Source organism: Limanda limanda, chromosome 15 (genome assembly GCF_963576545.1).
Source record: "Limanda limanda chromosome 15, fLimLim1.1, whole genome shotgun sequence".
NCBI classification, from domain to species: Eukaryota; Metazoa; Chordata; class Actinopteri; order Pleuronectiformes; family Pleuronectidae; genus Limanda; species Limanda limanda.
The window spans coordinates 18,112,035-18,136,531 of NC_083650.1; the positions used below are offsets into that span (position 1 = coordinate 18,112,035).

General features: G+C 40.8%; 3 protein-coding genes across 4 annotated transcripts; 2 read left to right on the forward strand and 1 right to left on the reverse strand.

Annotated features, from left to right (window-relative positions):
- Window positions 1-1,488: 1,488 nt before the first annotated feature.
- Window positions 1,489-3,752, forward strand: LOC133020199 (androgen-dependent TFPI-regulating protein). Its single transcript, XM_061086677.1, has 5 exons — window positions 1,489-1,641; window positions 2,070-2,195; window positions 2,287-2,388; window positions 2,490-2,605; window positions 3,593-3,752. Exons 1-5 carry the CDS (start codon window positions 1,489-1,491, stop codon window positions 3,750-3,752), a joined length of 657 nt encoding a protein of 218 aa, XP_060942660.1.
- Window positions 3,753-7,397: 3,645 nt separating this feature from the next.
- herc4 (HECT and RLD domain containing E3 ubiquitin protein ligase 4) lies at window positions 7,398-19,880 on the forward strand. 2 transcript variants are annotated; one of them, XM_061087381.1, is made up of 24 exons: window positions 7,398-7,552; window positions 8,650-8,903; window positions 9,566-9,725; window positions 10,197-10,273; window positions 11,344-11,565; window positions 11,651-11,742; window positions 12,601-12,731; window positions 12,876-13,021; window positions 13,145-13,221; window positions 13,398-13,522; window positions 13,663-13,722; window positions 14,001-14,112; window positions 15,232-15,421; window positions 15,520-15,692; window positions 15,787-15,906; window positions 16,001-16,099; window positions 16,286-16,453; window positions 16,884-17,027; window positions 17,205-17,371; window positions 17,552-17,618; window positions 17,706-17,788; window positions 18,445-18,628; window positions 18,732-18,834; window positions 18,924-19,880. In XM_061087381.1, exons 2-24 carry the CDS (start codon window positions 8,678-8,680, stop codon window positions 19,130-19,132), a joined length of 3,135 nt encoding a protein of 1,044 aa, XP_060943364.1. In that variant the 5' UTR covers window positions 7,398-7,552; window positions 8,650-8,677; the 3' UTR covers window positions 19,133-19,880. The 2 variants fall into 2 exon arrangements, with proteins under 2 accessions (XP_060943364.1, XP_060943365.1); XM_061087382.1 differs by lacking the exons at window positions 16,884-17,027; window positions 17,205-17,371; window positions 17,552-17,618; ... (2 more) ...; window positions 18,732-18,834; window positions 18,924-19,880 and having other exon boundaries at window positions 16,338-16,449.
- Window positions 19,881-20,812: 932 nt separating this feature from the next.
- LOC133020580 (cytochrome c oxidase subunit 5B, mitochondrial) lies at window positions 20,813-22,371 on the reverse strand. Its single transcript, XM_061087188.1, has 4 exons — window positions 22,217-22,371; window positions 21,589-21,659; window positions 21,406-21,505; window positions 20,813-21,029 (listed from the first exon to the last, which is right to left on the reverse strand). The coding sequence occupies exons 1-4, from the start codon at window positions 22,320-22,322 to the stop codon at window positions 20,917-20,919; spliced, it is 390 nt and encodes a 129-aa protein (XP_060943171.1). The 5' UTR covers window positions 22,323-22,371; the 3' UTR covers window positions 20,813-20,916.
- Window positions 22,372-24,497: the final 2,126 nt, after the last annotated feature.

Genomic DNA, 24,497 nt, shown 5'->3' on the forward strand with positions numbered 1-24,497 from the left:
CTATACAGGGACAATGAATCCTAAATGGAATTCAGCCTCATCTTATTATTTACACCCATGCTTTTCTTATCATATACTTTTGTGGAAACTTGATTATTTTTGTTTTAATGTATTCCTAAACACTGCAGACATGAAAAACCTTTTCAAATTATTCCTGGTTTGACATGATTGAAGGTCATTTACTGTGTGTATTAATGAATGTGTGCTTTTCTTGAGTTGATCTTTGGGGCTGCACATGGGACTTGTTCTTTTTATAGCAAGTTGTTTTGCCATTTCACAGATGTTAAGCACATACTTGCACATGTTGTTGATTGCAATGAACTACTTATTATAGAATCATATGTATATTGATTACATCAGGCGTTACATCATTATGACCTACCCAAAGTTACACAACCTGTGTACACTAACGACTCGAACAATGAATGTGTCACCTCAATGACGTTTGCTCTAGCACCACCCTCAGGCTAAATGTTACTGCAACACTAATCTGTGACCATGTGGACAAGAGCACAAAAACACTGTTTGTAGATACATAAGCTTCTCATCTAGTTTCACTCTCTTACACACTCTTTTTTTTTCTCAAATGAAATAAACAGCCTCACGTGGCTGCTACAATAGACTTTATGTTTTTTCTATTACATCATACATTTGGGACTTTTATGTGTTTAGAGCTGTTTTGACCCAAACAGCCACAAGCAAGTTTTTCTGCAGTTTATGTAACTGATTGATTAAGACAGCCTCCATCTTAACCAAATGTGCAATTATTAATTTATTTCACAGTTTGAAAGCTTTTTCTGCATTTTGTGAGACGGAGTGAATGAGAAACTCACCTTCTTAACCAAAACTGTAGTTTTAGCCTGTATTCATAGTTTCACACGTTTTTCAAATTCCTATGAGCTCATAAAGACTTGAGCAGGATATTCAAGTGTTCATTTAGGTCTCTGTAAGTATCCCTACCATACCCTATACACAGGTGAAAGGTGAACCACGAAACAACATATCTGATGACAAGTGGGACTGAGTGTGATGCTCTCCTCTGTATTTTAGGTCACTTTCTGCCACCACACAAGCTCGTATTATTGAAAAGATGGAGAACTTGTGCCCCTCCTCTCCTCTCTCCTGTCATAATCATCTTTACTTTACTTAACATCAGGGGGCTTCTCTTGCAAAACACCAGCAGAGTGATTAAGCTGTCACTTTAAAGGAAATTTCCCACAGTCACATGCTGCAGCGCGACAGTAATGAACAAAGGGCTCTTTCCTATGCTTCATAAGAAACAGTGGGCCTCTTGTCTGGAAGTGTTGCCTTGCCTCCATCGTTCAAAAACTTTATAAGCTCACACTGAATTACAGTAATCTTTAAAGAACCTGCACTGCCTGGAAGTTCCTCGCGACTGAAATCTAGTTTTAAAGAGTAGTTTTAGTTTTTATCTTGGTTTTCATTTATCTGGTTGTTTGTTGGGGACCAGTATAAGTTTATGTTAGAATGTCTTCCACCCTGAGGAGAGTCTATCACCTCACCGCGTTCAGCTGGTACGCTTTTGTTGTGAAGACCCTCGCTGCCAAGGATGGAGAGGAGTTACCAGCAGGAATCTTTGTTTATGGAGGACCTTGGAAGTACCTCACGTTTTTGAATTTGGTGAGTACAATACCTCTATTACCTAGTTATACATCTGCTGAATATGTATTGCAAATATAAACTAGAGGGACTCTCAGTAGAGTGTCTACCTCCGCTGAGACCCAGCAGTCCTCTTATGAAACCACATTTAAATTCACTAGATATGATTTTTATTTGGATCTGCACCAAATTGCACACACTCATATATATCTGTCCCGTAAATGTGCATGATTTTTTCCAAGATCCATGAATTACTCTCTGAGAAAAATGTGGAAAAATTCTCTTCTGACCCATACCATATCCACAATTTTTGCGGAAATCTGTTTTGTAGTTTTTGTGATATCCCTGTTAATTATCCGACAGACAAACAAACATGCAGTAGAACACTACAACCTCCCTGACTGAGGTAAAAAGGAGGATGAAGAGTAATAATCTTGATTATATTCCAGTTATTGCAGATGTGTTTCTTTGGCCTGGCAGCAGTGAACGATCTACAGCCTGGTAAAAAGTCTGAGAATACTCTGAGCAGATGTAAAGACCTCCTGTTCTCTGTGTTTGCTTTCCCTGTAGGCATGGTGAGTAATAGAGTTCAGAAAAAATAACATTTGACCACAGAATTATAATTATCATTTTTGCAATAACTGTCTCTTCTCTGCAATTGTTTAGTTTGTTGTTCTGCTTTTCTGGACGATCTTTGCCTACGACAGAGAGTTAGTCTACCCTGCTACTATCGACACCTTCTTCCCCCCATGGATAAACCATTCTATGGTCAGTAAACTTCCTTTCTTTGTAATCTAAATATTATTATATGTGATATAATATATACAGCCACAAAGACATGATGAGTTGCTCCACCACTGTTTTCTCAGCATACGTTTGTCATGCCCGTTTTACTTGGAGAAGTGATGCTGCAGCCACACATCTACCCACAGAGGAAACACGCGCTGGCAGCGTTAGGAGGAGTGGGCTTGGCTTACTTATCTTGGTGAGAGATGACTCAGCATGTACAGCAGAATCATGATAAGAATTTCCATACTTTAATTGGTATATGAGTAACACAAAAAAAAACGACAAAATCCCTTTATCTGACTCTAAAAGCACAGCATTGTCTCAGGGTGTCAGAGTTTCTACTATGGATTGTCTAGACCAGAGTCTGTAAATATAGATGGACAACATGACCTATCGACTTAATCCCAAGGCACAAAACTTATAAATCTAGTATACGGATGGCAATATTTTCCTATTTCCAGAGTTTGTGCAGTACTGATCGTGGAGGATATTGATGCCATGCCAATACATGTGCTTGACCAATCATGAGTCAGTCTTTCTGTCATGTTATTTCAGCCATTGATTATAGCATCAAATAACTAATTAAGACAAAACTCAGCTGAAAACACGTGAACATAAATCAGTGTGATGAGAACTACCAATAATAACAGAAGCCATTTTTGATAAAAATTCTGTTTGACGTATTATTTGACATATTTTAGTTTGGTCCATGTCCCATCCTCTAACATGGAGGAGGTAGTGTTTATTATGTATAATGCAGCCAAGCACAAGGGGCCATTCAAGCTAATTTGGCTCCACTTTTGGTGAGCGGTCATGTTGTTCATCTTTATATATAGTTCAAAACACAAACAGCTTTAGGCTGATAGCATTGAACCTCTGTTCGTTCTGGTTCACAAAATGTGACTCTGCTTGTTGATCTTCATGCAGTAAACATTAAAAACACTGTCGGATGATGATAGGATTTTTTTTATTGTTTTTCTGACATATTCATCGGTATCAGCATTGTCAACAGGTGAGAACTCTGCCGGTAGATATTTGCACAAGACCGAACAGTACACAGTCCGAGAAGACAAGACAGTACAAGCTGATCAGACAGATCTGGGATACCAGGAAACGCTCTTCTGCTTCTTTTTTTAACCCCTTCAACTCTCTCTCTCCCTCTCTCCCTGAAAACGTTCTGCAGGATTATATGGGTGTACTTGTCGGTAGGGATTTGGGTGTATCCCCTCCTCGGCCACTTCAGCACGTCTGGTCTGGTTGGCTTCTTCTTCTTTAACATGTCTGTGGTGACCTTGTTCTACCTGCTGGGGGACAAGCTCAACACCTACGTGTGGAGTAAGTGACATTGACACGCTTGAACGGAGAGAAATACCTGTACTTGAGTAAACTTGCATCTAATCCGTCTATCTGTCTGTCTGCTCTGTCCGTCTCTCCAGGTGAGCACATGAACAAAATGGCAGCAAAAACAAAGTAACTTTCTGCAGGATGTAAATGTTTAAATAAAGTATTAATCCACCAAAGCAAGAACATACTTTTACTTTTGAGCAAAGGATTTACAAATTCTTGCTCTTACAAATAAAGAGTTGAATATATAAAATGATAAAATACACCATTGTTGAGTTTATTACTCTCATCTGTTGGTCTGGTGGGACCAGTGGTGGCTTAGGTGAGCCAATCTTAATAGATAGTATAATACATATTAACTGGCTTTATGACTCTTCCCATTGTGTTACATTAGTTTCGAAACAGTAGTTCAACATTTAGATGTGACTGCCAATTGTAGCTGGGGTAAGATAGTCTGTCTTTAAATGGGTTAGCCGCTTTTTGTTGTGCAATTGCTTACAACAGTTCTGATGTAATGCAACCAGCAGTATTTATCATTGCAAAGCATCCCTGAATAATGTAATTCAAACATGAAAACAGGCCCAATAAAGCAATTTTTGATTTAAAAAAAGAATGTAATAAATATAAAATGTCAGAAGCATTTTCCACATCCAGGTTTTAGTGAGGCAATAAACCAGCAGCGATGATCCAGCATCAGTGTTATCACCCCACTATGCAATGGGCATAATATTCCGAATTGATTACCAAAGCCACGTTTGACCTTAATAAAGTGCATGCTCATTATTAATCATGAAACATCTGCGAGAATCGCTTGACTTGCGGTATAATCCATCACCCAATGCTGAACAGCCTTGATACAATGTCACCCCAAGTCCACTGAGATCTCCAGGAACAGCTGTGTCCCACTCTCTTTCTGTCTTTCTTTGGACTGAGATCAGCCCACACGCAAGTCTCTGTAGCCTTTAAGATGGTGGAGATAGTTGGGGTCTGCATCCACCAATCCAAGGGAGAGGATCTTGGCCAACAAATGCACGTCCTCTTCACTCAGATCCTTCTGTTAATAAATTGAAATAGAAATCAGACATTTAGCGGATTTCATAACAGTTATGAGTAAGTACAGAATTTAACTGTATATGATCACTGACCTTCTTGTTGTTGTTGTTGTTGGTCACCTCCAGCAGCTGTGGTTTTTTAGGTTTATTTCCCTGCGGAACATAATGAATCATTTTACTTTGTTTCATTCTTCCCGTCAGCGCTCACTTCCTTTAGCAGGTGCACTGCCGTCTTTGTTTGAGTCTGTTTCCTTATGGCTGATTTATGTCTAAATATTCATCTAAATGACATTTTAGAACAGAACATCTTCCATCGTGTACAAGATAACCACTGTGAATGTGAACTCACGTCTTTAAGTCCTTTTGAAAAGCACATTATGACTAAGAGAAGGCCAGCAACGATCTGCGAATTCAGAAATACACAGTCAGTCACAGTCCTCATAACAGAAACACTTAACTCATCCTCTGCTAAAAGACTGAAATGATATATACGAAGGTGTGATTAACTTACTCCCAGTAAGTGCAGCATGTTGGTTCCTCTTGGCTCTGTCCTCCTGCTCATGTGCTTGTTTGTCACTATATGTGCCCCAATTGTGCTCCTCCTGCTCTGGGAAACCACCCATGAAGAACCAGTACAACAGGACACACCACATTTTCAGGAAGCGCCGCGTCTGAAAGGTGCTAATCAACAGTCCAAGGATACGTAAATGTGTGCGTAAGATGGGCTGATGTTGTGAAAAGATGACGGGTCCCTTTCAGTGTTTACGCAGTTTAGACAATGTCGCTATTGTCACCTTTAAATAACAACAAAAGAGAAGAGTTGTAACTGGCCCATGACCTATGATGCAGCATTGAGAAGATACTATGAATAAATAAATCCCCGCCTGTCCATTTTATTTGTGATTATGACGTTCATCTTTATACGCTTGCTCTGTTTTTATCTCATATGTCAAGTGTCTTTGAGCATTGTTTAAAGTGTTAGTGTTAAATAAAATAATATTATTATTTATCCTTTTGAGCTAGAAAACAACACACCCATTCTCTGCTTTGGCATTCCATTCTGGACAATATTCACATTTGTTGTCTTCCTGATATTGTTTTGTCAATCTAATAAATAAAATAAAATGAAATGCTTTATTTAGTATAACTGAGGATTAATACAGATTATACATGCAGACAGTATAACAAAAATGTGCTATTTAATATATGTATTCATCAAATTGACACCATCAACTCTTTTGCATCCTGGCTGTGCATTAAGAAGGAATATGCTAATAGTTTTGTTATTTTATCTACTTTGAATATTCAGATTTTTTAAAACAAAATATGATTATGTTATAAAAGAGAGTATATCAAACATTACAATGTTATAAACAAGCCAACAGTTTAAATAATATCTCAGTCTGGCTCTACCTTGATCTGCTACAGGCCAGGTACAGTTATCAACAAAATATTTTATGACAGTTTATAATCCCTCAAAGCCATGTTCTCAGCATTTAGATAACTGTGATTTGTTACTAGCACATTTTGTTTAAATGGTTTTAGTTGTGGTATTTTTTCAATTCTATTTTTTATTGTATGTATCTGTAGTAAAGGGTGTGAATAAGTTGTTCCACCTGCTGATATTGTGTAAGGGATATGATTCACTATGACTTAGTTTTGCCAACGTACCGTAATGGGTGCGGTTTTGTTAAGGACACATGAGTGAGGGAGTTAACTTGTTTATCAAATTCACTAGAGGGAGACAGAAGCTTGTATTTACCACAGACACAGGTTGACTAGTGGGCTTTGAAAAGAGCAAAGAAATTCCCTTCTTCTCATATTTTATTATAAATTCAAATTAAGCCTTACCTTGTATATTTCCACGATGTTTAAAAAAAAATCATTTCAAAAATTACAAAATGTGGTGTTACCATGTTTCTTTTCATGTAGACAAAAATAAAGTAAACAATAATAAATACAGGCAATTCATATTTATAAAAAAGTGTATAGAAGTCATTTGAATCTATGTATATAAAAAACACCACACACACACTTCAATAGGTCTATATAATCATTTTTGTGGGACTTTATACACAACTTTTATGGAGAGTTGTTGAATGTGAAGCCTGAAAACTACTTTTACGAGTTTACTCCCTTTTCGGCCACTTTCCCTCCTGCTCTTATCCACACACTATCACTTACATACAACATGTGTGTGTTTGAACATACAGTCTGTGTGCACAGCTAACTACAGGGATCCGGGTCACTTTGGAAGTTTCGCGACGTTTCTTCACCATCAAAATGGCAAGTGTGTAAAAAACACAACAAAAGAACTTCCGGTTGAGTTGGCGTACCTTCAAATTAAAACTCCCCCTGTTCGTATTTACGCTACACAACATCCACTTTTTCACAGTGTAACTGAGCTAATCAGATAAAACTCACAACACTGAGATTATGAAGAGAACCTGGAGTACGCAGCTGCACGGTCTTGCCCCACAGTCCTGCCACAAACGAGTTGTATTCGTAGAAGAAGAACCGGACATGCAGACGTTAGCGGAGGCGACTTGACAGGTTTCCGCAGCAGCTCCGTGCACCAGTTGTTGACAGAGCACTGGTGGGACTGGTGGGACTGGGGAGGAATTCCTGCAACTAGCTGCTAGCGGCCAGAAACCGGCTGAAATGCGCCGGGACGTGTGTGTTTAACAGTCGGAGCAGCTAACAAGCTAACAGTGGAAACACTAACACTGTCAGATCTGGCGGCTCTGGTAAGATTCCTTATTTGTGGATAGCCTTATAAGGGCTGCAACTTTGAACTGCTCCCACTGAAGAATAACAAAGCTGCAACACACAGTCCTCTCAGTGGGTTAGCTGTTAGCTTCATCCAGTCATGAACAGCGTTAGCCTGCTAATGTTACTAATGGATCGAACCTGTGTGTCAGTGTCACCACGTGTCGCTACGATTACACTACACATGTGTCTGTAGGTCGTTAGCCACCGTCGCTATGTGGGATATCGTTACGTTGCAAAAATGCTAAATAAACTTGCGCAGGTTATATCAGTCATGATCCGTCTCTCTTTTAATATTGGTACAGAATCGTCAAGCTGCATGCTAGCTTGTCGTATCCGCGGACCTCCTGTCAGGACAGGAATAGTACTTCCGGTGTGAATGTTTCATACGAATTCATATATATATTTTAGAAGCAGCATTTTAATTCTTATTTTTTTATGATATGTGACCTATTATTAAGTTGGGTAAACAAATATATTCGAAATACAAGGGATAAAATGCGTTAATTCTTGTGTTTTATTTTAGAGTTGCCCAAAGCGGAAGTCGTATCCGCGGACCTCCTGTCAGGATAGGAATAGTACTTCCGGTGTGTGTTACATACGAATTCATATATAACTTTAGAAGCAGCATTTTAATTCTTATTTTTTTATGATATGTGACCTATTATAAAGTTGGGTAAACAAAAATATTCGAAATACAAGGGATAAAATGCGTTTATTCGTGTGTTTTATTTTAGAGTTTCCCAAAGCGGAAGTGGTGTTATCGGATGATTTCGGCTGACGTTACTCATCCACAACCCTTATGCTAACTGTAGTTTACTCTGCTAATCTGTTTACAATTCACCTGGTTATCTGCGGGTTCATCCTGCTAATGCTACACTGTACACATCACTCCGGGCTGCAGGCACCCGTGAAGCTAGCCGCTGTGCACGCCCCTGTTCGTAGGGACCCGGTGGTTTAGCCATCCCGCTGCCTTGCTAGGTGTTCCAGGCTGAAGTGTGTGTGCAGATCAAAGAGTGGATGAGTGAGAGTGGCTCCTTCACTAGCCGAGCTGTGTCCCCTGCTCCACACACAGAGACGGGACGGGATCCTGCAGAGCCACCATGCTGTGCTGGGGCAATGCCTCCTACGGACAGCTGGGCTTGGGGGGGATCGACGAGGAGATCGTGGTGGAGCCGAGGGTGTGCGAGTTCTTCCACGGCAAGCAAGTGTGTGACGTGGGGTGTGGCCGCCGACACGCCGCCTTCCTGCTGCAGGACGGGACGGTGTACACCTGTGGCTGCAACGACCTGGGCCAGCTGGGCCATGAGAAGTCCAGGAAGAAACCAGGTTGGTGGGGTTTGTGTTTTTCTGTGTTTATAATAGTTGATTAAATCATTCACTCCATTGTTACGCCCCTGGTCTAGGGGAAATCAGAGACATAACATGTGGTGCTCTCCCCATTCTTCCCACTCCCAAGCAGGCCAGTGTCACCAGGTATTTTCGTTTAGTGGTAGATTTTTATTTTCACTTCAGAGGGAGAGAAAGCCAACACAACAAACAATCTCCCTAACTTCCTGCTACAAACCAAAAAGGTTAACAAAAAGACAAAAGCTTACCTAACTCCTAAACCAGGAAACACAGGAGAAAACAAGGGCGAAAGCAAAAAGGCTTCCCCCTCCTACAGGGCTACCACCCACACTTTTCTACTTACATACATATGCAACAAAACAACACTTAAGACAGACACTGGCCCCAGTTGGATGTGGGAGAATCGGTGGAGAGAGAGAGAGTGCAGTCAGACAGTGCTTCAAGTAGGCTCCTCTCTTCACTCACTTGCCAATCCTGGAGCAGCAATCAGGCAGCTCACGCCAATCAGCAGGTCCAACCTGCTATCAATCAGGCCACACACAAACTCAAAGAAGACTGCTCACATTCTAGGAGGAGGAACAGAACAATATCACATATACACACAGGGTCGTAACACCATATTTGTCTTTGTCTTGTATTAGAGCAGGTCGTGGCCCTGGATGCACAGATCATAGTGGCGGTGTCCTGTGGAGAGTCACACACTCTCGCCCTGAATGATAAAGGGCAGCTCTTCTCATGGGGTCTGGGCTCAGATGGTCAGCTGGGCTTAAATAACCTGGAAGAATGTGTCCGTGTGCCTCGGTAAGTTCAGCAACTGGTTTAACATTAGCTGATCAACATGAAGTCTTTCTTTACTGTTTTGCACAGCAAGTTATTATAGAGAGAATACCTCTGCCAAGGCCCAGCAGTCCCAGTATAAAACCACATTTAAATTCAATCCTGACTGGTTTTTATGGGTGGGGATGTCTGCACCATATTGCACACACTCATAAATATCAGTACTCTAAACACGCCTATTGTTTTTCATCTAGAGAAGAAAGATCAATGAAAATGTTGAATCTAACAATGTTAAAAACAGTGAAATTAAATTCCTTCATCTACAGAAACATTTGATTGGGATCTTCCTTGGGTCATGCCACACCCCCTAAAAAATTGAATTTATATTGGTTGAGTTTTGTTTGATGTAACGTATTTAAATGTGTTTATTTCTTGCAACTCAAACAAGGCTCATATAAATAATGCTCATGTGTCTCTTTGTCTCTAAAATCCCAGAAACATCAAGAGTTTGTCAGATGTACAAATCACTCAGGTAGCCTGTGGGTATTGGCACTCTCATGCACTTTCAAGAGGTGAGGATGGTTTGTATCTCTGACCCCGGTCCGACCTGGTATCAACATCTGTCCTCAGAGATCTGATCACAAGCAGTCACAGCTGAATACATGTGTGAATGCACCCAATTGCTTTTCGATTGGTTCCTGAAATCCAATCGCTCAGACCACATTCAGCAAATCGTGGAATGAACACAAATCCATCCTGGGCCACATAGTGGTGGGGGGAAAAATCGATTCTGTTCAGTAACCCGATATTTTGCGCCCGCGATACTATCGATACTGTAGCACAAAGTATTGCAATTTTTTTTATTATTTTTTTTTTAATAATTTATTCACAATTATATATGTCACAGCCCCTGGCTGGCAAAGCATGACGAGGAGAGGTTCAGAGTTTAAAAGATACCTAATGTGTGTGCGGAAAGGGTGTTCTCCACTGCAGAAGATATAGTTATGGCCCAATTTGATTGAAGCTGTAGGTTACTCTTATTTATATGATTATTCTCAGGTTTATGTTACTCTATTATGTCTGCTTTATGTTACTGTATTGTATTTAAATAATTGTAAGTTATGTGCTGGGAGCTCAGCGTTCATGTGAGAGGTCTCCTATTCAGAAAATCCCCTTCTTAGTTTTTGCACTTCAGTTAATGTGTAGAAGACAATGTTGAATCGAATCGCAATACTTGCAGTATCGCAATATATCGAAGAATCGCAATACTATTGAATCATGGCCCAAATATCGCAATACTATTGAATCGTCACATTTTGGCCAATTCCCACCCCTAGGGCCACACATGCGGACCACCTACTCACCTGACGCCCTCTGACAGTTTTACAATGAATCAAAAATATTTTTCCTCTTTTCAGTGTCCATAAATTTGATTCATCTGTAGCCACCTACACAATATCAACACTGACACCCACATAATGACTGATGCTTTTTTCTAATGGATAAAAACTTTCTTCAGATCAGGTCTCTCAGAACGTAGGTTAATACCAGGTCTGAACAGGGACAAAATGATACACATTTATTCATTCAGCTTACTGTGTTTTGCACGTCAGGCCATTCAATGTCATGTTTCTCTACACAGGAGGTCACGTCTTCTCGTGGGGCCAGAGTCGATATGGACAACTTGGGCTAGGATTAAAGGGACAGAGCGTTTCCACGCCACAAATCATTCAGTCTCTGCAGGGCATTCCTTTTGCTCAGATATCTGCCGGTGGTGCTCACAGCTTTGCCCTCACGCTCTCAGGAGCGGTGTTTGGTTGGGGGCGCAACAAGTTTGGTCAGCTGGGTCTCAATGACACTAATGGTGGGTGGTCAAACCCCTAAAGATCATGTGTGCATACAAGCCCTTAACTCAATCTTAGTGTCAGAATGTTTTTTCTCTTTTTTAGATCGATGTTTCCCATGTCTGCTGAAGTCTCTGAGGTCTCAGAGAGTGATTTACATCTCCTGTGGAGAAGATCACACAGCAGCACTGACCAAGGTAAGCAAATACTTTTTTTTCATTTATTGGACCTGCAGTGTTGTGAGAATGACCATGGATCAATGTGCTGAGATGTGGGGAAACGAGGCCAACATCTCAAAGACTTAAGAGCTTTACAACTTCAACCTTTCACTGTTGACAGGTTTTTAACAAGTTGAGTTTTACTAAGTTACACATTTGGAAGTGAGGCTTAAAACAAATGAAATGAAAGAAGGTGAAACTAACCCTGTATCTCAAAAATTAAAGTTAGGCTTGGTAAGTTGCTTCTCGAAAACGATTTAGCTTATTTGTTGAAATATTGTCACGTCCCGATATCCATCAACTAAGTTTAGCTTTGACTAGAGGGACAATGGGAGATGATGGGATGTATCGGTTATATTTTTTCAGCTACTCCAGGATTGCCTACTACCATATCATAATTAGTATGATGAATAAAAGACACAACTTTAAAGAGTTGTATAAAAATGTCCTTTAATTTAAGTGACCACTACAGTTCGGGTGTTAGGAGCTAAACAACCTTTATCTTTTACCAACATAAGATTTTCTTTGCCTTGTGGTAATTTGTGCAGCAGTGAATTTTAAAGTCTTCATGGCTGATGGATGAAAATGCCCAATTCTATGCAGGTATCCAGAGTGCAGTAGGTTTCTGGTTCAGTTGAGGGCTTACGTCGCAGTGGAGGATCCTTCTTAGGGCAGGAGTTTAGTATTATGGGTACTTCTTTTGGGTAATAACTGTTTTGAAATCATTAACATGACTTAATCGTTCCTACTTTCTGTCTGTCCCAGTCCTATCTCCTGTGTCTGCTAACATTAGGCCAATCTGCGGGAAGGTTAGAATAAGTCTTGCTGATTTTACAGGAGGGAGGTGTGTTTACATTTGGAGCGGGCGGATACGGACAACTTGGACATAACTCCACAAACCATGAAATCAACCCAAGGAAAGTGTTTGAGCTCATGGGGAGTGTAGTTACGCAGATCTCATGCGGAAGGTAAAGTCAGTGTGTATTTTGTCACATTTTATCTCAAACATTGTTTATGTTTCTACTTGATTTTAAAGAATCAGTAAACAAGATCAATACAGTGTTTCTTGAATTTTGTATCATAAATCAACTATGTATTAAATTATTGCTTAGGCAGCACACGTTGGCTTTCACACCCTCCTCTGGGAAGATGGACTCATTCGGGCTTGGCGGTAACGGGCAACTTGGTACACGCTCCACGTGCAACAGGAAAAGCCCCTCCCCTGTCAAAAACCCCTGGGTGGCTGGAGCACTGGCAGGTGAAACACTATATATATAAATCTGGGCAAAGTGATTTTTTACAGGTCGAGATGACTGGAAGGAAAAATCCCAATGCAACTACCTTCCCATTTATTTCTTGCTTTAATTCCATTTTCTCACAGACTCAGAGAAGGGCTGTTGTGTCAAGAGGATTTATGCTGGAGGAGATCAGAGCTTTGCTCACTACTGCACTGCCAATGTAAGGGTTCAGGAGTTAAGGGACTCCTCACATATCAATGACTAATTTCTTCACATTTATAATAAATTGTTAGAACTGGTCTGAATAGTGTCAACAAATTAGTTGAACTGCTTGACCTGTTCCTTGACAATCGATACACTTTGGTCTTGTTTTTAATCGTTTTAATCTTTTTTTAGATCTTACAGAGCAGAGACGCTGTGAGGAAGCAAGATCACCACGGCCGGATTTGCACCTTAAATGGAGATATCATACACAAATGGTTGAACCATTCCCCAGGACGACTCCCGCTGGAAATCTCCAAGTAAAGTCAAGCGCCATGGCCGCATACTCACCTTATTGATGTTATTGTTAGTTCATTGTAGGCATTTTTCACAGCTGCAAAAGTGTCTTAACTTGCAGAAAAATGTCGCACTAATTACTCTCCTTTTATGATTCCCTCAGTGAGATTGACCTCATGTTCTCCTCAGCGAGCTGCCTCAATGGATCGTTTCTGTCAATGAGGTAATCACATTTTAGATGAAGTCCGGGGTCATCTACAGCTTGGTCCAAAAGTCTTAGTTCATCTCTCATAACCATTTTCGTTATTGTCAGATCCATAGCATTTTTTTTTTGTCCTTGCTATTTATTAGTAAGTGTCACACCTAGTCTTTGTTGAGACTGTCAAGGAGACATTGATTTGGAGCTATAATCAGCAGTGTTGTGGTATAATTTGAGGCGATCTGAATATTTGGAGGGCTACCGGTCTGCTCTCTTAATTACTGTCTATCTCTTTCCCACAGTCATCCAGATCACTTCAATACCAGCAGCAAATATTCAGGAGTGGATATGAACACAGCTCGCATCCTGTTTCACCGAGCGATCCAACAAGATCACCCTGAGATAGCTCAGCAGGTTGGTGTTCAAAAATGAAAATCCTGTCGTTGGGTACCATTTTTAAGTTTATTAATAAATTACATTGCTGGATATCCCCTAGTTTGATTTGACAATTAGATAAAATTGCACTGACATTACTTCACATGGTTTATATTTGCTGTAAATTTACTTCTTGGTAGAAAAAGTAGGATCATGTTGAATGGATCACAGTGTGTACTTTAGGTGTCGATTATAACAGTAATGATTGATTAATTTATTGGTAATCGACTACTAAATTCGTCACCAACTATTTTGATAATCGATTAATTGGTTTCAGTTCTCGGATTTCAGCTTCTTGTATCTGAAGTTTTTTTCTGGTTTCTTTGCTCCTCCTAATGAAAGTAAAGATCATATCTTTGGTTTGTGAACAAAACAAGACATTTGTGGAGGCTGGGTGTTGGGGAAACACAGATCAACACACAGATTTTTCTCATCTTAAATTTGTGTTCCTGTGTCTCATTGGCTTTGATAAGGGGGTTTCCTTCTGCAGCCCTCCAAAAACATTTCTTTTTAAGATGCTTGAATATTTTGGGCATAATGTCTAACGGTCATTGGAGTAGCACAGAGATCTTGGTCCCTTTAGTAACGTCACTAAACTGTTTTTACCTTTTAAAAACACCCACTGTCGTGCCTTTCCTTAAAACTGAATGTAGTGGTTATTAGAGTTTACTCCACTTTTAAGACTGTTAACATGCTCAATCTGTAATGGATATTTCAGGCCTCTTTTCTCCCCTCAGTGTTTTCCCTGTGAGGTTTTATAAAACATCACTACCTCCACAGTTTTTAGGCCTGAAGACAAAATCTTTCTCTGACCCTTCACTGACAAAGGCATCACTCTTTGTCACATTTTATTTGCAGAAAGAAAATGAATTAGTTTCGATCAAGCACCACCCCAGTCTGTCTTAGCATCGAAGTAACATAACATGAAACTCTACTTATCTTGAAATAAGTTTTAGTAGCCACTTTATGAGCTGCACCCTGCCCCACCTGAATATGTCATTGTTAGACTTTGCCTCACACGGTCTATGAAACAAGCAGGAACTTGGAATCAATATATTCATCATAACAGACCAATAATCTTTCCATTGTCTCCCTCAGATTGCTGCCAGTCTAGAAAAGCACTTAATTCCCCGACTGAGCAACTCTCCTCCAGACATCGAAGCCCTGAGACTCTACCTCACTCTTCCAGAATGCCCTCTCTTCACTGACCGAAACAATTATGTGACCATTGCCATCCCATTTGCCAAATCGCTCCTCAGCCTGAAGGAGGCTCCACTTAAGGTGCTAGGTAGGATGGAGATGTTCCAAAATGCAACACTAGAGGCACCACATTCTCTGTCGAAGTTTAGCTTTTAATCTTTTTTTTATGTCTTCCGTGTGCGTCAGGAACGTGGTGGTCTGGGTTTGAGCCCAGAGTCTTTCAGCGGCTTGTCGAGGTGTACAAGGAGGTGGTGGTGTATCTGCTTCAGATGCACAAGGTGGGCATTCCTTCAGTCGAGCAGAGAATCTTCACCTGTTTCCTGGACACGTCCCTACGATTCCTGGAGGTCCTGCATGTGGTGAGAGATGGAAAAGAATCAATGTTACTTCCTACATTAAATCATGCAAGTCTGTGACAAACACTTGATAAGATCCATTTTCCTGATGCTCCAGGTGAGTGAACGGGCCGGACACATCATTCAGTACGACAAATTCTACATCCATGAGCTGGACGACTTGATAGACATCAGAAACGACTACGTCACATGGATTCAGAGGCAGATGTACCCAATGGTGAGGCTGCTGCAGATGCACCATGATTCACTTAATAATATTTGTCTTTGTGTAGATATTAGTATGATCTATTTTTTAATGTCTGTTTCCTCAGGGCCATGATGGTGTGGTGACTCTGTGCAGGTATCCCTTTGTGTTTGATGCCCAAGCCAAGACCACTCTGCTTCAAACTGATGCTGTCATACAGATGCAGGTAATACACAGAAAAATTCCACCTTCATCTGTTGCTGTTTCCCCTTCAATCGATTTGGTTTCACTCTGTATAAAGGAGCTGACTCTAGTGCAGTCAAGTTATTTGGGACCATACCAACTGCTTTATAGTACCCGTGAAAATATTAAAGCGTTTTCATCATCCATCGCTCCCTCGCTGCATTGATAGATAGCAGTGGACCAGGCACAGATGCAAAATTTCAGCTCTATGTTCCTGCCAGCAGTGGAATCTGTCAACCCGTGCCTCATCCTCATCGTCCGGAGGGAAAACATAGTCGGAGACACCATGGAAGTCCTCGGGAAGTCCAAGAATGTGGACTACAAGAAACCACTCAAGGTAAAAGCAACTATTACTATATCTTCATGGTAACGAAAAACTGTGCTGTCTGTGAAAGGTGTTGTACACAGTGACAGATTTGTTATTTACTGAAGTTCCCCTGAGCTCTTTGGAGCCTTTAAAGTAACTTCAACCATAAGATTTGGCTGAAGTGGCTCTTCCCTGGAACTTATTAAACAACCTTTAGAATTTAATACTGGGAGGCACAGTGGTCCCAAGCTGCTGGTGCAGTTTAATGAGTTACACGTTATAAAAAAATCTGAGAGATTATTTATGGATTTATGTCAGTTCAATAAATCTGTCACGAATGGATGTCTGTTTTCTTCAAATATTATGTGGCTTATACTGCTCTGCTGCTAAGATATATACAATATCTACCATTCAATGAAAGCCACTGCACTTCTAATAATGTTTGCGACATCCATGGCAGGTGATCTTTGTAGGAGAAGAGGCGGTCGATGCCGGGGGCGTGAGGAAGGAGTTCTTCCTCTTGATCATGAAAGAGCTGCTGGATCCCAAATACGGCATGTTCCGTTACTACGAGGAGTCCAGGCTCATCTGGTTTTCAAATAAGGTACTTCTGCTGCATGATTCACCTTTTGTGTAATACAGCAGCATTTTCTAAGTGCACTCTAGAATGCCCATAATAATGAGGACGCTGAAGTGGTTGTGTTTGAATCACCATATCTTCTAGAGCAAAGCCGCTTGATGAGAAAGTGTCCCCTTCTAACTCACTATCTGTCCCTCGCAGACCTTTGAAGACATTGACTTGTTCAACCTCATCGGGGTCATCTGTGGTCTGGCCATCTACAATCTCACGATAGTGGAGCTCAACTTCCCCGTGGCCCTTTACAAGAAGCTTCTGAAGAGGAAGCCGACGCTCGATGACCTGAAAGAGCTAATGCCAGATGTGGGAAGGTCAGTTCATGGAACAGTCGTCTGAGGTTTCCTATTCAACATGTGTATGGATGTCACTTTATTTAGCTAATATTGAATCTTTCAATGTTGTGATTACTGTTCAGTATCACACAGTCTTCAACATTGACAATGAACTGATACTGATAGATACTGTTCTGTGTGTGTGTCCTGTAAAATCAGGAGTCTACAACAGTTACTGGACTACACAGAAGATGACCTCGAGGAAACGTTCTGTTTGAACTTCACAGTAAGATAATTGTCAAACATTTGTTTCTTAAAGTATAAACTAAATAGTTGTTATCTGCCAATCACTTACCACTGTCTGTTTTTTCAGATCACTGAAGACAACTATGGGGCCACAGAGGTGTTGGAACTCGTACGGAATGGCGAAGACATCAATGTAAATAAATCGAACAGGTAAAGTCTTCTTGCTTGTCCAGTGAACCAAGAGCAAATGTTGTTGAAAAGAATAGTTTCACACATTTACTTGCTCTCCTGTTAGATTGGATAATTGATACCACTGTGATGGCTAAGCAGTAAGAATGTAGCAGCACTCAGTAGCTGCTTAGCTTAGCAGAAGGGAAGAAAACAAGGGGGGCAGCTAGACTGGCTCTGTACAGAGGTAAACAAATCCATCTAACAGCAGCTCTGGAGCTCATTGATTAAAACAGTCAACAGTTAGTGTTGTTTCCAACCTCACATCTCGTTTTCCAAGCCAATGACGTGTGTGAATGTCTCCAGATCGTTCTGGTGACAAATGTAGGTAGAGCTGCAGGCACTGGCAGAGGTCAGACACATTTTCAATTCAAATGGAAACGTGAAAAAATATGGTGTGTCAGGTTAAGACTGAAGTGTATATATATTTTCCGGAATCTGAGCATTTTCCAAAATGTTGAAATATTCCTTTCAGACACAGACATGGCTTTCTGTGGTAGTGTTCTAAATCATTACCTGTTAATAGTTTGAGCTGATTCTGAGAATAACTGTTTCATCATCCTCTGAATTGTTTCCTATTTGTCATATTTCTGTCTGCATTTTACATGTTTGTAAATATAGCTTTTTTTTCCTTCCAGGCAGGACTTTGTCAGCGCCTATGTTGACTACGTCTTCAACACATCCGTGGCCCCTCTGTTTGAGTGCTTCTATGCAGGCTTTCACAAAGTGTGCGGTGGAAAAGTCTTAGAGCTGTTCCAGCCAAACGAGCTACAAGCCATGGTCATTGGCAACACCAACTATGACTGGACGGAGCTCGAAAAGGTTGTAATTCAGACATTGATTAAGTTGAAATATGTCACATCATTATGTTAAAGGAGGCTTAATAATGTTTAAAAGTACAATCATTTTTGTCTCCACTCTTCAGACTACTGAATACAAGGGAGAGTACTGGGCAGACCATCCCACCATCCGACTTTTCTGGGAGGTGTTCCACAGTCTTCCTTTAGAGAAGAAAAAGAAGTTCCTCTGTAAGTGATGAACATCAGCCACTCTGTGTGTGTTTGCTCATGTGATTCACGTTCAACCGCTCAACAGAAACGTCTCTCGCCTTTTCCAGTGTTTCTCACAGGAAGTGACCGCATACCCATCCTGGGCATGAAAAACCTGAAGCTGGTGATCCAGCCCACCGGTGGAGGGGAGCACTATTTACCTGTGGCCCACACCTGCTTCAACCTGCTGGACCTGCCCAAGTACATGAGTCTAGAAACACTCCGAAAGAAGCTCCTGCAGGCCATAGATCACCACCAAGGCTTTAATCTCGCCTAAAATTAGACAGAAATGCCTAGAACTCCATGTCAAGACTGTTGCTGGCTTCCACATTTTTCCAAATTGTTTTACAGACTTGAACACTGGTTGGAAAGATGAGACTACATGACACTAGAAATGATAGAGTTGGATATCTGGGCTTACATATTAATGTTGAGTTTGATTTTCCAGCTTGTTTTTCATGCCACCACAGTATTTGATGCTTATTACAAGTTGAATCACATTTGATACTGCTCCTGTATATATTCTTTTATTCATGTTTGGATACGACGAGTACGATGAGGCAAACTACTGGGATATACTTTACAGGGCATGAAGACAGCAACATAAACGCCTGTAAAATATGATGACATGAAGCAGCACTACCTGTTAACTAACCGTTTTGTTTTTAACATTGCACAAATAATTCAGAAACACTGGCCTCAAAATGACCAGAGTTAAATCTATAATAACCTTAAACGGTGATGACATAAAGACATTTTAATCTCCACGGTGTAGTAACTGCTCAGACTGTATTTTACAGGAGTTAATGATGTTGTGTCCACTCCCTGTGCATTTGATGTTTGAGCCCAGACAATGTTAACTTTCTCTCTTCATGCTAGGTTCTATTGTGGCATTTGATTGAGAGCATTGCGAAGTGTTTGCTTTAGATACAGTGTGATTTCTTGGCTGTGAGCCTTAAAACAATCCACAAATTAAAAAAACAAAGCAGAGCCACTGAAATAAACAAGTTACTTTGGGGATAAAATATTGTTGTACGGCATTTTCACCTACTGACCTCAGCTGATCATTTATTGCAACGTCCTGCATTTGAAGAAGGTTCCTGGTTCGGCCGGGGTCTTTCTCTGCATGTCTACCTGAGTTCGCCAGGTTCCTCCCTCAGTCCAAAGCCATGCAGATAAATATCCGTTCAATTGGAGACTCTATATTGACCAAAGGTGTGAATTCGGTGTGAATGTTTGATTGTGGCTAAATGTTGGTTCCCTGGCGCCCTGTCCATTCAATGTCAGCTGGGATTGGCCCCCAGCTTCCCCTGTGACCCTCAAAAGGATAAGTGGTATAGATAAGGGATGGATGGATCACACATTTGGGAATACCATTAAAAGCAATCTTACCTCAGAATGATTAACTTTTTAAATGCAGTGTAATATATCAACTTAAACACTGGAAAGACAATAAATCTTCAGAGGATGAGTCCAGCACTCTGCAAATTTGCTTTACTATGGAATTCAAATATGATCACTGAAAAGGAATCATTCACTGTATGAAATAATAATTGTACTACCTCTACTACGACCTTAGAGAAACATAGGTTGATTCCTACTTTTGTGAATTTGAGCGTATTGCATCTGCTTTACGCTGGCCTAAGGATGTGAGGCCAATATTGTTGCAGTACAAATTAGTAGGTAGAGTGCAGGAACTCTGTAATAGTCTTACTCTAGACCAGAACCTAGATTATGAGGTGGTAGAATCTACCGTTCTCCGTGCGTATGAGTTAGTTCCTGAGGCTTATCGCCAGAAAGTTAGGAAATGTAAAAAAAACTGTCAACCGGGAAGTTGTGCTACTTGAGTTTAAGAAATGCTCGCCTGAAAATATTATTGTGTACCCGTAATAAGCTTGTTCTATGCTTGTTTCTACCGCCGTGAATGTGACAACAGATTTCTATCCAGACAGTTCACTTCAGCTTTTAATTTTAATGATCAACTGTATAGGTTAATATATATGCACATGAACAAGGCAAACATGGACAGTTCTGTGTTGTCCCATTTCTGCATTTTAAGTTTCAAAGAGGCAAGTCGTGGTGCATCAGCTTATAGTGGGTGCCACAGGAAGGACAGCGCTGGGGAGTTCCCTCATGAACCCAGAACCACACAACCGCAGTGTTGTCTTCCTCACCTGCAGAAAATACAAAACACCTGGTTTGTAATATACACATGAGAATTCATAAATTAGACTTATTACTACCTTTGCCAAGGAAGAGATGTTTTTGTCAGCCCTTGCTTGTTTCTTAGCAGGATGATACAAAAACTACTCAACCATGAAAGTATGTGGAGCAAACCCCCCAAAACTTTTGCATATCAAAATAAGCATTTTTTGTATATTTTCCTGGATATCACATAGAATAATTAGCAGGAAAAAAATCCAACATTTTTAGGGGACTGATATTTAGGATTGTGTGCAATTTGGTAATTAAATTTCATAAGGGGACCACGGTTGATCCTTGGCGGAGGTATGCACTTTTCTGAGTGAGTGTTTGATATACATAACTTACAAATACAGCCCACCAGCCTCTTGGTTCCGGTGCATGGCACGATCTGGGGGTCTTCCTTGGTGCCTGGGTAGTATGTGTGATTCAGTATGCTGTAGGGATCCTGTCGATTACATTTAAGGACAGTTAGTACATGTCAGATTCAACACACTACAGTTGTGTGTGTGAGACTGAAGGGCTGCCTACCTTTCCCTCTTTAAAGCCCTGCAGGATGCGTCGCTCCAGTCCAGTGGCCTGCTCCTCATCTGTTGGTATTCCTGAAAAACAAACACACAACACAGGGTTTCATCAATACAACATATATACATGTGCTCTATTGCATTATCACAGTGTGATTGTCCCTGCGGCTGAACGCTAGTAAAGCTGCATGTCTGCAATGGACTCCACCCACATGCACACTGTTCAGGAAACTGGCCTCAAACCAAAGGAGGTGGGTCAATAAAAAAAAGGCCTGTGCTCAACTTGAAGGCCAAATGACCTTCGTTACAGACTCATAGTCACACAGAGGAACACAATGACATGCAACAACCTCACAGCAAATAAAGACACCACAAACAACACATACTTTCACTTTGAAGTAATATAATGTGATAAAATCCCTCTTTAATGACCCTCTTAAATAACTAAAGCACATGTTGGGCAGACTTAGGGCGCCATGAAGCGTTTTAACACTGTGGACCGTATAGTAAACTATTAATACTGATTTATTCCGCCATACTTCACCTCACATGACCTCCCACATTTGTGACCCGTGTCACTTTCTCTCTTGCTCCACTGTCTGACGGGGTCACATTTTCATTTCCTGGACTCGTACCTCTCTCTGCAGCCAGGGCGGCTGCTCGGTGGATCGGCCGGACCGCCACGGTGCTCCCGATCCGCAGTGATGCGCTCCAGGCTCGGTGAAGAAGACGTCCCGCCATGATCCCGATCCGCAAGCGCAGGTACACACACTGACGCGAGGGCGGGGCCAGCTGTCAGATGGCCTGGAACGACCCCAGCGACCGTCTGAGTGACAGGCCGCCTGGACCAATCACAGAGGAGACGCGGCTGCGCCAACCAATGACGTCGAGCACACGCAAAGAGGAACAGGTGGTAAATACTGCTGAGCACTATAAAAGATAGAAAAACGTTATTTTGTCACATTAATTATTCATTTTATTGACTCACACTTCTCATTGTAGTTATAGAAAATGTTTTTTATTATCTCTTTTTATTTTGCTCCTCGAAATTCACACACAAACACTCCAAACGGGGAAGAGAGGAAAAAGACTCCTTTTACGTTTATTTTGTTGATTTTTTTAAAAAGAGATTTTTTTAACTAAAAAAAAAAAAAAAAATGTACATTTTTAAGTCCCCAGATGCAACTGCAGAACCTTGGGGTGCTGTTTCTTTTTAAACCTAGCCAAACATTACTGTCTCCATCGTTCCAGTTTTAAAATCCTGAGTCAAGCGCCAAAAATAACTGAAGCCATGCCCATGAGTTGGTAATCTAGGCTGAAACCAAATCTTCTTGTCTTTCTATAGTTATGAGGACACTCTTTAACTAATATTAATTAATAACTGATTAAATACTTACCAAGCCCCTTGCCCTAAACTTAACCATCAAAACAAAATGGCTTGCCCTTACCGTAAACCCGACCTAACGTTTATTACCCTAACCCAAAAAACATAATAATAATTATAATCTTTTTGTAAAGCAGGTATCTAAATAATGTCACAAAGTGCTTCACAAAATACATGGCAAAAAAGGAATGGTAAAAGGTATTCAATTCTATTTTATGCGCCAAATCATAACATATTAAGGTTGAGACCTAAAAATAGCGAAACCAAACAGTTTCCACAATGAACAAGTATTTTGGTGCCTGTGGAGAGAAAAAGCTCCCTCATTAACTGGAAGAAACCTCTAGCAGAACCAAATCCATCTGCCTCGGCCGGTTGGAGTGAGACTTTTGTCTTTCAATCATCTTATACTTTGAATATTTGTATTTTAAATATCTCCATTAGCACATACTGCATTTTAATTTCCCCACTGCGGGACTAATAAAGGATAATCTTATCTTATACTTCTTTGCAGTGACAGCTTTGTAGTAGTTCCGGGGGCGAGACTTTCATCTCACTGAACATGTTCTTGAATCATTTTGGCCATTTATTGTTCTTAAGCTCATTGTTTTGTTTGCCAGTGGATTCCTTTGTTTCCACCGCCATCAATAAACTATCTATCCATCTATATATATATATCCGTCCATCTATCTATCTATCTATCTATCTATCTATCTATCTATCTATCTATCTATCTATCTATCTATCTATCTATCTATCTATCTATCTATCTATCTATCTATCTATCTATCTATCTATCTATCTATCTATCTATCTATCTATCTATCTATCTATCTATCTATCTATCTATCTATCTATCTATCTATCTATCTATCTATCAGTCCATCTTACTAAATATCCATCTATCTATTTACCAATCTTTCCATCCATCTACTTATTTATCTGTCCATCTTAATATATATCCATCTATCTATTTATCTATCTTTCAATGTATCTATCTTTCCATCCAGCTATCTGTCTTTCTAACTATATATAAACATACACATCCATCAACCCATCTGCCCATCTGTCTATCTATCATGCACGAACCTCACCACTAGATGTCACTAGTCTCCTTGCTGACGTCACTACTGTAGAAGTTAAAAGCCCATAGTGAACCATCAGCTCTCGCCGGGCGCGGTGGCGTGCGCCTGTAATCCAAGTCACTGGGAGGCTGAGGTTGGCGGATCGTTTGAGCTCAGGAGCTCTGAGCTGCAGCGGACTATGCCGATCGGGTGTCCGCACTAAGTTCGGTATCGATATGGTGCTCCTGGGGGAGCCCGGGACCACCAGGTCGTCTAAGGAGGGGTGCATCGGCCCAGGCCGGAGACGGAGCAGGTCAAAGCCCCCGTGCCGCTCAGTAGTGGGATCGCGCCTGTGAATAGACGCTGTAGTGCAGCCTGAGTAATACAGCGAAACTCAGTCTTTTTGGACCGTTTTTACCCAACTCTTTACACCAGCGACCAGTGCCGTGTGTTTACGTCACTCCACAGAGC